The 11,577-nt window shown below is 47.1% G+C and overlaps 1 protein-coding gene across 1 annotated transcript in view; it reads left to right on the top strand.

Moving 5' to 3' along the window:
• ap3s2 (adaptor related protein complex 3 subunit sigma 2) overlaps positions 1 to 11,561 on the top strand; it is a 15,955-nt gene extending 4,394 nt beyond the window's left edge. Inside the window, exons 3-6 of the mRNA XM_020658001.3 lie at positions 106 to 217; positions 3,912 to 3,983; positions 9,296 to 9,403; positions 10,697 to 11,561. Of these exons, the coding sequence (XP_020513657.1) occupies positions 106 to 217; positions 3,912 to 3,983; positions 9,296 to 9,403; positions 10,697 to 10,822 (418 nt within the window). The 3' untranslated portion in view covers positions 10,823 to 11,561. The remainder of the gene's footprint in view (positions 1 to 105; positions 218 to 3,911; positions 3,984 to 9,295; positions 9,404 to 10,696) is intronic.
• Positions 11,562 to 11,577: the final 16 nt, after the last annotated feature.

The raw sequence follows: 11,577 nt of genomic DNA on the forward strand, positions 1-11,577 counted from the left end.
CTGTCAGTCAGACAGTCATTTCCCTGACCGGGTTCAGTTCACCGCCACACAGAGCGGGTCCTAACTGCTCAGTAAAATATCGATTTTTTTAAAATCTTGTTTCAGTCTCATCGGTGGCTCGGACTACAAGCTGATCTACCGACACTACGCGACCCTCTACTTCGTCTTTTGCGTGGACTCGTCGGAGAGTGAGCTCGGCATCCTGGACCTGATCCAGGTCAGCTTCCAGTTTTGTTTAAGACATTTACAGACATACAGACTCCACTGACTCTTTTTCTGTTTTTAGAGGCTTTTCTATCAACACAAAGTTGTTCTGAGTCATGATCACCTTTGTGCTATGATAAAACAGACAGGATTGGTCTCTCCAGGATAACAACCTAACCACCATGTACAAAGAATTACTACTTTATAGTGTTATAAATATTAGACAGGGCTCTCCACCAGCAGCATCAAAACTCCAAATGAGGGACTAATCCTTAAGACGAGTGTACACTGTACGATTTCAGCACGATTTAGTCCTCGTGTTTTGAGTCGTACGACTGATTTTGAAGTGTGTCTAAATTTCAGCACTATCAGACATCATTAATCGTGCAATTTTTGCCGGTGTGTGTATTTGAGCCTCGATGAGAAAACTGAAATCCACAGATCTGTTGGCGGTTGTACAGCGTGAGCTCTCATTGGTGGGACTCGACTTTGTTCCTTTGTTTACATTTGATCCTCTCTGTATTCATTCAGCTGTCCAAGCTGTTGAATAGAAGACACTTAGTTCCCCCCCTTGAGATAATAAATAAGCCCCTCCCATTATTATATCTGTGTTGGGTTGGTTTTAAAAAGCAGTCTGGTTGCTTTTTACGCTGCTGCTGGTAGGAAATGAAACTCTCCTTTCGGTGATCTCGTGGAAATTGTTCATGATAAGACGTCGTAAACATGTGAGTGGGGAAACCCTGATGTCAGAGACCCGGTCGTTATGTTCTCTCTTATCAGGTTAACTGGTCCCATGTGGGGAGAAACACACGACACATTACACTTCCATTAAAAACAAGTGCTCCATAAATGTGTGACAGAGTGACTCATCATGCTCTTCACAGCCAGTCGTTATGTCCCGGGTCGAGGGGAACACAGACGCGGCATGATGATGTCACACTCCGAAGAACGGCAGCAGCACTTCAGGTTGAACGTAGCGGAGCGGCGCCCAAAACTACAAACACAAGTTGACTACAGAAGCCCAAACCTTTCCTAACATGGAAAACAAAGTAAAGTTCCTTCTCTCGTCTCCTCAACAAAAAAACAGAAAAACAAAATGGCTTATGTTAAGGACGTCTGGCAGAGTGGAAGCAAGACTTTTGTGCAGGTCGGCCATTTTTATTCTCGCTAGTGAAGGAGTGATGTCTACCGGGAAACTCGGGGGGGCTCATTGCATTTAAAGAGACACACACACCAAAACGGAGCGTTCTGAGAGAGCTGGTTTCTACAGGGTCACAAACCTCCTCTGGTGCTTGATTCATGTTATATTTTGACCAAAGCACAGCACAGATGTTTCATTTAGACCACAGGGGGGCTGTTTGAAAAGGTGGAGGAGGGGACTGTTTGAAAAGGTGGAGGAGGACTGTTTGAAAAGGTGGAGGAGGGGACTGTTTGAAAAGGTGGAGGAGGACTGTTTGAAAAGGTGGAGGAGGGGACTGTTTGAAAAGGTGGAGGAGGACTGTTTGAAAAGGTGGAGGAGGGGGACTGTTTGAAAAGGTGGAGGAGGACTGTTTGAAAAGGTGGAGGAGGACTGTTTGAAAAGGTGGAGGAGGGGGACTGTTTGAAAAGGTGGAGGAGGACTGTTTGAAAAGGTGGAGGAGGACTGTTTGAAAAGGTGGAGGAGGACTGTTTGAAAAGGTGGAGGAGGGGACTGTTTGAAAAGGTGGAGGAGGACTGTTTGAAAAGGTGGAGGAGGGGACTGTTTGAAAAGGTGGAGGAGGGGACTGTTTGAAAAGGTGGAGGAGGACTGTTTGAAAAGGTGGAGGAGGGGACTGTTTGAAAAGGTGGAGGAGGGGACTGTTTGAAAAGGTGGAGGAGGACTGTTTGAAAAGGTGAAGGAGGGGACTGTTTGAAAAGGTGGAGGAGGACTGTTTGAAAAGGTGGAGGAGGGGACTGTTTGAAGAGGTGGAGGAGGGGACTGTTTGAAGAGGTGGAGGAGGGGACTGTTTGAAAAGGTGGAGGAGAGGACTGTTTGAAAAGGTGGAGGAGGACTGTTAGAAAAGGTGGAGGAGGACTGTTTGAAAAGGTGGAGGAGGGGACTGTTTGAAAAGGAGGAGGAGGGGACTGTTTGAAAAGGTGGAGGAGGACTGTTTGAAAAGGTGGAGGAGGAGGACTGTTTGAAAAGGTGGAGGAGGAGGACTGTTTGAAAAGGTGGAGGAGGACTGTTTGAAAAGGTGGAGGAGGGGACTGTTTGAAAAGGTGGAGGAGGGGACTGTTTGAAAAGGTGGAGGAGGAGGACTGTTTGAAAAGGTGGAGGAGGAGGACTGTTTGAAAAGGTGGAGGAGGACTGTTTGAAAAGGTGGAGGAGGAGGACTGTTTGAAAAGGTGGAGGAGGAGGACTGTTTGAAAAGGTGGAGGAGGACTGTTTGAAAAGGTGGAGGAGGAGGACTGTTTGAAAAGGTGGAGGAGGAGGACTGTTTGAAAAGGTGGAGGAGGACTATTTGAAAAGGTGGAGGAGGAGGACTGTTTGAAAAGGTGGAGGAGGGGACTGTTTGAAAAGGTGGAGGAGGACTGTTTGAAAAGGTGGAGGAGGACTGTTTGAAAAGGTAGAGGAGGAGGACTGTTTGAAAAGGTGGAGGAGGACTATTTGAAAAGGTGGAGGAGGAGGACTGTTTGAAAAGGTGGAGGAGGACTGTTTGAAAAGGTGGAGGAGGACTGTTTGAAAAGGTGGAGGAGGGGACTGTTTGAAAAGGTGGAGGAGGACTGTTTGAAAAGGTGGAGGAGGACTGTTTGAAAAGGTGGAGGAGGGGACTGTTTGAAAAGGTGGAGGAGGGGACTGTTTGAAAAGGTGGAGGAGGGGACTGTTAGAAAAGGTGGAGGAGGGGACTGTTAGAAAAGGTGGAGGAGGGGACTGTTAGAAAAGGTGGAGGAGGGGACTGTTAGAAAAGGTGGAGGAGGGGACTGTTAGAAAAGGTGGAGGAGGGGACTGTTAGAAAAGGTGGAGGAGGGGACTGTTAGAAAAGGTGGAGGAGGGGACTGTTAGAAAAGGTGGAGGAGGGGACTGTTTGAAAAGGTGGAGGAGGGGACTGTTAGAAAAGATGGAGGAGGGGACTGTTAGAAAAGATGGAGGAGGGGACTGTTTGAAAAGGTGGAGAAGGGGACTGTTTGAAAAGGTGGAGGAGGGGGGTAATATGTCCTCTTTAAAGGAGAGGGGATGATATGTTCTCTTTAAAGGAGAGGGGATGGTATGTTCTCTTTAAAGGAGAGGGGATGGTATGTTCTCTTTAAAGGAGAGGGGATGATATGTTCTCTTTAAAGGAGAGGGGATGATATGTTCTCTTTAAAGGAGAGGGGATGATATGTTCTCTTTAAAGGAGAGGGGATGATATGTTCTCTTTAAAGGAGAGGGGATGATATGTTCTCTTTAAAGGAGAGGGGATGATATGTTCTCTTTAAAGGAGAGGGGATGATATGTTCTCTTTAAAGGAGAGGGGATGATATGTTCTCTTTAAAGGAGGGGGGATGATATGTTCTCTTTAAAGGAGAGGGGATGATATGTTCTCTTTAAAGGAGAGGGGATGATATGTTCTCTTTAAAGGAGAGGGGATGATATGTTCTCTTTAAAGGAGAGGGGATGATATGTTCTCTTTAAAGGAGAGGGGATGGTATGTTCTCTTTAATGAATCATGAAGACATTGTTATGACTCTCGACGTCCTCTTCTCTGCAGGTGTTTGTGGAAACACTGGATAAATGCTTTGAAAACGTCTGTGAGCTGGATCTCATCTTCCACATGGACAAGGTGAGTGTGAACTCTGACCTTTGAGCGTTTCTGCTGCAGCGGCGAGCTCAGAGGTTACATGGCACTGCAGCACGGTTTGACCACATATGTACAACGTTCATACACAGGGATGACGCACTTTGTGGGTGGAGCCAAACTGGTGGCAGAAAGTCAGCTAGGATTGATTTAATTGGTGATACGTCGGCAGAAGCTGATTTTAATGACCCTTGTTTACAATCAAAATAACGTTAAACATCCTACTTCGCTGCTCGCTTCCCGATTATGAGAAGAGACATTAACGTTACAAGGAAGAGTTTATGGAGTCACAAAGTACGTTTGAAGAGATTTTGCAGCTTGTTCACAATGATGTAAACAGTGGTGACCTGTGAAGAAAAAACGAAACATGAATCCTGGTGGTTATGAATCTGATGGAAACTGGAGATAAAAATCAAGCAGTAACCTCCGGTGTTGAAACATGAAGCCGATGCTGAAGTGTAAAATCCTGCAGTTCCTGGAGTGTCCACTAGAGGCTGGCTGCAGAAGCACAGGAAGTCACATACACACCCATTCTAAAAAGCCTGTTTTTACAGCAGAGATGAACATGTTTACAGTCTGGTTCAAAAAACCAAATAGGTGTGATTAGCTCATGTCTGGATGGACACACACTGTACGGGGGGTGAATGTTTTGATGACTCATCAGTTTTGATTTGATGAAGGATAAGAGTTATTCACAATAAGGCGTGTAGCTGACCTGATTGACAGGTGGGCGCGGTGTAACGGTTTGTCAGGAGGTTTAAAACCCGCCTCAGCTCCAGCTCTCAGCCTGTCGTTAGGTTGACTCAAAGTTAGACTGAGACAGCATTTCCAGCATGGAGACCGCCATCGATGGGACTCCAGCGCCCCCTGCAGGAGCAAGTTCTTTTCAAAGTTTCTGTACTCTTGGATACTACAGATGGTTAAAATAATGAGACCGTACTGTTTTAAAAACATGTGGTATCACAGTCTCAAGCCTTGGTGTAACGTCAACAACCTTATTGTTCACACATCGACCTCACTGACGAGTTGTTCTGTGAGGCCGGCAGAGTTCAGACTGTTTAGTGTCAGGTTGAAGTGATTGAGACGTTTGGCTTCTCACATTCAGCTCCTCTGGGCAACGTCTAGATAAGCTCAGCTTTAACTCTTTAACATGTGATGTGGATTTAAGATGAGGATGAATGAGCTGTGAAGAGAAATGTAAAACATGAACAAGATGTTCTTACCTGTTCAATATTTCAATAACAAAATGAAATACACTGAAATTAAAGAATATAAAAGTGTGCAGATCAGGTAGAACTCACAAGCTGTTTTCACACATGCACTCCTGAAAATATCTAGATCATTTCAGGAGTCAGCTCACTCTGACCTTCTGCAGAATAAATACGAGGAGGCTGGAGGAGAAACTCCGGGTGAAGAGAGAAACATTCAGATGTTTGAGTGATCACATGACGCTCAGCATGAAAAACTTCAGGAGGTTTTCAGGAGTTTTGTGCAGGTGTTTGAGGGCTAACAGTTTCTGTTCTTGTCTGCTCCAATATTTTTACACAACGTGTGTTTGCAACACGTCACTCTGCCTCAATAGTTCCTCTTTTTCCTGTGATTATTTCAGACTCTTTCCATGTGTTTACTGTGAGCATGTTCTGTGCAGCTCGATCATACAGCCAGCTGCTGTTCAGGAACATCTGCACAGAGAGAGTATCAAACTGTGATCCTCTGATCGCTGATCACATGATTCTGCAGCCCTGATACTCCCCCTCATCCTCCTCCTCCTCTTCCTCCTCCTCTTCCTCCTCCTCTTCCTCCTCCCCCCTCCCCCTCATCCTCCTCCTCCTCTTCCTCCTCCTCCTCCTCCTCCTCCTCCCCCTCCCCCTCATCCTCCTCCTCCTCTTCCTCCTCCCCCTCATCCTCATCCTCCTCCTCCTCTTCCTCCTCCTCTTCCTCCTCCTCTTCCTCCTCCCCCTCATCCTCATCCTCCTCCTCCTCTTCCTCCTCCTCTTCCTCCTCCTCCCCCTCCCCCTCATCCTCCTCCTCCTCTTCCTCCTCCTCTTCCTCCTACCCCTCATCCTCCTCTTCCTCCTCCCCCTCTTCCTCCTCCCCCTCCTCCTCCTCCCCCTCATCCTCCTCCTCCTCTTCCTCCTCCCCCTCATCCTCATCCTCCTCCTCCTCTTCCTCCTCCTCTTCCTCCTCCTCTTCCTCCTCCCCCTCATCCTCATCCTCCTCCTCCTCTTCCTCCTCCTCTTCCTCCTCCTCTTCCTCCTCCCCCTCCCCCTCATCCTCCTCCTCCTCTTCCTCCTCCTCTTCCTCCTACCCCTCATCCTCCTCTTCCTCCTCCCCCTCTTCCTCCTACCCCTCATCCTCCTCTTCCTCCTCCTCCTCTTCCTCCTCCTCCTCCCCCTCATCCTCCTCCTCCTCTTCCTCCTCCCCCTCCTCCTCCTCCCCCTCCCCCTCATCCTCCTCCTCCTCTTCCTCCTCCTCTTCCTCCTACCCCTCATCCTCCTCTTCCTCCTCCCCCTCTTCCTCCTACCCCTCATCCTCCTCTTCCTCCTCCTCCTCTTCCTCCTCCTCCTCCCCCTCATCCTCCTCCTCCTCCTCTTCCTCCTCCTCTTCCTCCTCCCCCTCATCCTCCTCTTCCTCCTCCTCTTCCTCCTCCCCCTCATCCTCCTCCTCCTCTTCCTCTTCCTCCTCCCCCCTCCCCCTCCCCCCTCCTCCTCCTCTTCCTCTTCCTCCTCCCCCTCCTCCTCCTGCTCATCATCATGATCCTCCTCCTCCTCATCTTCCTCCTCCTCCTCCCCCTCATCCTCCTCCTCCTCTTCCTCGTCCTCTTCCTCTTCCTCCTCCCCCTCCTCCTCCTGCTCATCATCATGATCCTCCTCCTCCTCTTCCTCATCCTCCTCCTCCTCATCTTCCTCCTCCTCCTCCTCCTCCTCCTCCTGCTCATCATCATGATCCTCCTCCTCCTCATCTTCCTCCTCCCCCTCCCCCTCCTCCTCCTCTTCCTCCCTCCTCTTCCTCCTCCCCCTCCCCCCTCCTCCTCCTCCTCCTTCTTCCTCCTCCAATGGGAGAGCTCGTCCTCTGCCTGGGGGAGTCATGTTGTGAAACAGGAATAAAAGTATAAAAACACATCATTGTTGGTGGTTTCTCATTTCAAACATCACAGATAGTAAAAGTTAAACGGCCTTTAGTTTCTGTGCTGGTTCCTTCGATTGTTGCGGCTACAGCGAGGCCTCCCTTTCTCTTCTCTCTCTGAGCTGGACGAGAAGTGTTGCTGGAAACTAATCAGACACATCCACGGCCATCTTGATTGAATTTTCCCAGCAGGAAATTGACATCATGTGGTGCGGTGGGGTTTGGCTTGAGGAATGTGCCAAGATGAGACTTTGGAAGGTTTCTCATAGACTCTCTCCTGGGCAGCACTGACGTGTGGAAGTGTTTCTACACTCCTGCAGGCGTCTGAAACTCAGTACTCGTCTGTCCTGCACAAGGGCAGACTCTGAACGCCTCGTGTGATGTGTTAGAGACATCACTGATACAGTACAAGTGTTTGCACAGATAAAACATACGAATAAAGCTTTCTGAACTGCTGGAACGTGTGCAGCTCTCCACGTTTCCACTCTGTCATCTGTAACGTCGCTACAGGCCTCCAACAGAAGACGCTAGAAACATTTCCTGCCCGCAGGAATTCCTGAAATCTGAACTTGAAAGGGAAATTGAAACTGTGTGCTGGAGATGTTTCACAGACGTGACAAATCCCTCCAACATTAGATTCTGTACCTGCTTCATCCCGCTTGGAGCAGTTTTTTTTAGAAACAAACACAGAGGAGTGGAGGAGGGATTGTAAATGAGCAAACTGTCTTCAGCCTCAAACATCTGGTTGTGTTTAGGAGTCTGCCTTTGTGGGGTTTTTGTGTAATCCAGTTTTTAATGTTCAGGTCCTCTATCTCAGGCGACACGGACCAGACAGCAGCGGTCTTATTTGTGTGATGGGGCGGTGGGCTTTAACCTTCTGACTACAGTGCTTCCCAAAGTGTGGGCCGCGGCCCCCTGGTGGGCTGTGTGGCTACTGCAGGTGGGCCACCAATTTTAGAAATAACAGAAATATCACAATAATGATGATTTACCATGAATCAACACTTTAAGTGATTAGTGAGGTGTGTCAGGACTATTCATGGACATAATGTTCAGTAAACCTTTGTGTCTATCTTGTCATAATATCATGTTGTCATGTCCAATTATTTAACCCTTACTGAAAGTTATAGATGTAATCATAAACATTTTTTTTGTAACGGGCCCCGGAGTAAATTTGTATTTCAAAGCGGGCCGCGGCGGTCTGAAGTTTGGGAAAGGCTGCTCTACTAATGTCATGTTAAGATGTATGAAGGACAGTAAAACCCGAACTGCTGTGGAAAACACCCAAAAATGTAAACTTAAGTCACCAGCTGTGAGAGATCTGAGCCTGTTGTCTGGAGGCAAGGTGGTCGCAGCGTGGCGTTCTGTGTGTGAGTGACATGCTGTCTGCTGCAGAGCCTCGTTTTGTGTTAGTGAGCTTTCTTTGTATTGGTCCATATCCTGATGACTGTCTCCTGGGGTAACACCTCGAGAAGCCCCCTTCAGTCATGGAGATGTACTGTACATGGGCGCCTCGGCCAAATGTTTCCAGTCATTGGACACCGTGTATCACTGTGCGTTGAGATTTGTTACTGGTTGTAGACGCTTCACTCATCACTGTGACCTGTACACTAACTCAGATCGGCAGGTATATACACTGGCTGAAGCTTATTTATAAAGCTCTTCTTGGTTTGGTGCCTTCTTATTTATGTTCAGACCTTCAAAGAACCAGAAGCCACTATGCCACTAGTTTTCTCCAAAATGACTTGAAAATGGTGGAGCTCATTTCGCCTGAAGCCTTTGGCTCGATCTTAAAAGATAAAATACGTGAGACAATGGGACAGTGCCTGATGTGTTTCTGAATTGTAATCTGTGATCAAGATTCTGCACTTTATCTGTAAATCAATTTGCACATTGTAAATTGTTGTTCTCTCCTAACTTATTGTTTGTCTCTTTTATCCTGTAATGTTTTTGATGATGTGTGCTGCTGCCCTCTTGGCCAGGTCACCCTCCTGAGAGAGATCCTGATCTCAATGGGTTCTTTACCTGGTTAAATAAAGGTCCATCACTTTAAAGAGCGATGAGGATAGTAAACAATGTGAACAATGGCACGCCGTTTTGTTGTTTCCTGTGAAATCGTCTATAACAGCATGTTTTTATCAAAGATATCTAACAGCTGCTTCTGTCTGCAGGTCCATTACATCCTGCAGGAGGTGGTGATGGGCGGGATGGTGCTGGAGACCAACATGAATGAAATCGTGGCCCAGGTGGAGCTGCAGACCCGCATGGAGAAGTCAGAGGTGAGTCTGTGAGCCTCTCTTAAGGACCATGCTGATGTTTGTTTAGGGGTAACGGGTTCAGTTCTTCAGGTTGTTAAGGGGAAGTCCACATACAGCAGATAACTGTACGCTGTATTTTTAGATATTTTCACTTCCCTGTCCTTCAGCGTTATGTTTTTATCACGCTGTAACCACAGCGATGAAAAATGAAGACAGTGAGGAAGTGCAGAAAACTTCAGTTCCTCAATCGCGACTTGAGCAGTCGGAGCAAAAAAAAAAAAAGAAAAGATGCTGTGCTTGCTATCCAGGCGGCCCGCCTGCTCTCTCCTCATTGAAAACAACTAACTAACTAAAAAACGCTAGGTGGACACGTGGGCGGGGCTTAGAGCAATGCATACATTAGCATAGCTTGTGGCATGCTAAGTTGACGAGCGTCGGGACGTGTTGAAGCGGTTTCCGGCCCACTGCAGCTCCGTCTCTACGCCTTTTTCTAGATTGATGGAAAGTTAGGTTGAGGTGGCATTTCCAATATGGCCGCCACCATTTGGAGTTCAAAACTATGATGACAGCGTTCTGCTTGACATCTGATCTCTCATCCAACATGAGCCCCTTTTTAGACGGTGTCATCACTCCCACCTGATTGCTCGCAGTGAATTTTCCTGAATTTGCCCGCTCCAGGATGCTGTCGGGAAAAGTCCGGGAAACTCAGTCTGTTTGTGTTTACACATAACATGCAGCAAAAAGTTTGGAAATGTCAGAGAATCAGAATCAGAATCAGGATCAGGATCAGGATCAGGATCAGGATCAGGATCAGGATCAGAATCAGAATCAGAATCAGGATCAGGATCAGGATCAGAATCAGAATCAGAATCAGGATCAGGATCAGGATCAGGATCAGAATCAGAATCAGAATCAGAATCAGAATCAGAATCAGGATCAGGATCAGGATCAGAATCAGAATCAGAATCAGGATCAGAATCAGGATCAGGATCAGAATCTGGGTTTATTACCAAGTACATTTACACATAAAGGAATCTGACTTGGTGTATTGGTGCTAAACAATTAACAAGGAAATAAAACAGAACTAACAACAACTTAAATAATACAGAATAAGAAGATATTACAATATATAAAATAAAAAACACAAAATGTACAAAAGGTGTGATGTAGGAGCTGTGCAGTGGACTATGAGACAAAAAAAGGAGGAGGAGAAAGAAGTCCTTTGTCCTCCTAAAGACGTGTCAGTGATCACACACACGATGTCCATGAACCGTCTCTAAAGCATGTTGTTGTTTGTTTTTTGTCGTTCTGCAGGGAGGTCTGTCGGCTGCACCTGCTCGCGCCGTCTCCGCCGTCAAGAACATGAACCTGCCCGAGATTCCCCGCAACATCAACATCGGAGACATCAATATCAAAGTGCCGAGCCTCTCCCCGTTCTGAACCGAGCGCTCCAGCTGAGCTCTGCAGGGCCGATGTCCTCCTCCTGACGGAGCTCCACCTCCACCCAGAAACAAAAAAACAAACTGTTTTTATATAAATGTATCATGGAACCACAGCAGCTTCATCTCCCTCTTCCTCCAGATGAAGAATTTAAACAATAATGTCATTTAGATTCTAGCATCTAGAGCAACATAAACATGTGTCTACCTTCTGCTGTACGCTCTGTGTTGATCCCCCTCCACTGTCTCCTGATGAAAAATGACCTGTGTTGGACTTTTTGTGTATATCCTGGCCAACTCTTCCAAACCCTCACCGGTCCTCCTGACTCAAACGTTCCCCTCCCAGCTGCCTGACGCAGAACACTTCTCTGTAATAAAATCCTCTGGCTTCTGTGTTGGTCTCTGTAATCACTCCAACACATCTTCATCTCCTTCTTCCAAGAGTGTGTGGTGAAACACTCCGGGATCGGACTCCTCTGCTCAGCTCTTGTCACACTTTTATTTTTCCTTCCTTGTGATTTGTGAATAACATGATTGTCCTCCTGGGTGCTCATCGAATGTGAACGCCAAGTTTGAGAGAGTTAGGATATCGCCAACATCTGTTCAGAGAAACAGCCGACCTTGCAAAGACGACTTCTTCTTCTATGGATATTCAAGTGTTTGTATAAAGTGTGTGTATGTCTTATTGGCAGAATCTCTGTGTTACAAACATTCCTGTATTAAAGAAAGCAGAATATAAACGCCTGTGTCTGTGCT

Source organism: Labrus bergylta, chromosome 3 (assembly GCF_963930695.1).
Source record: "Labrus bergylta chromosome 3, fLabBer1.1, whole genome shotgun sequence".
Taxonomy (NCBI): Eukaryota; Metazoa; Chordata; class Actinopteri; order Labriformes; family Labridae; genus Labrus; species Labrus bergylta.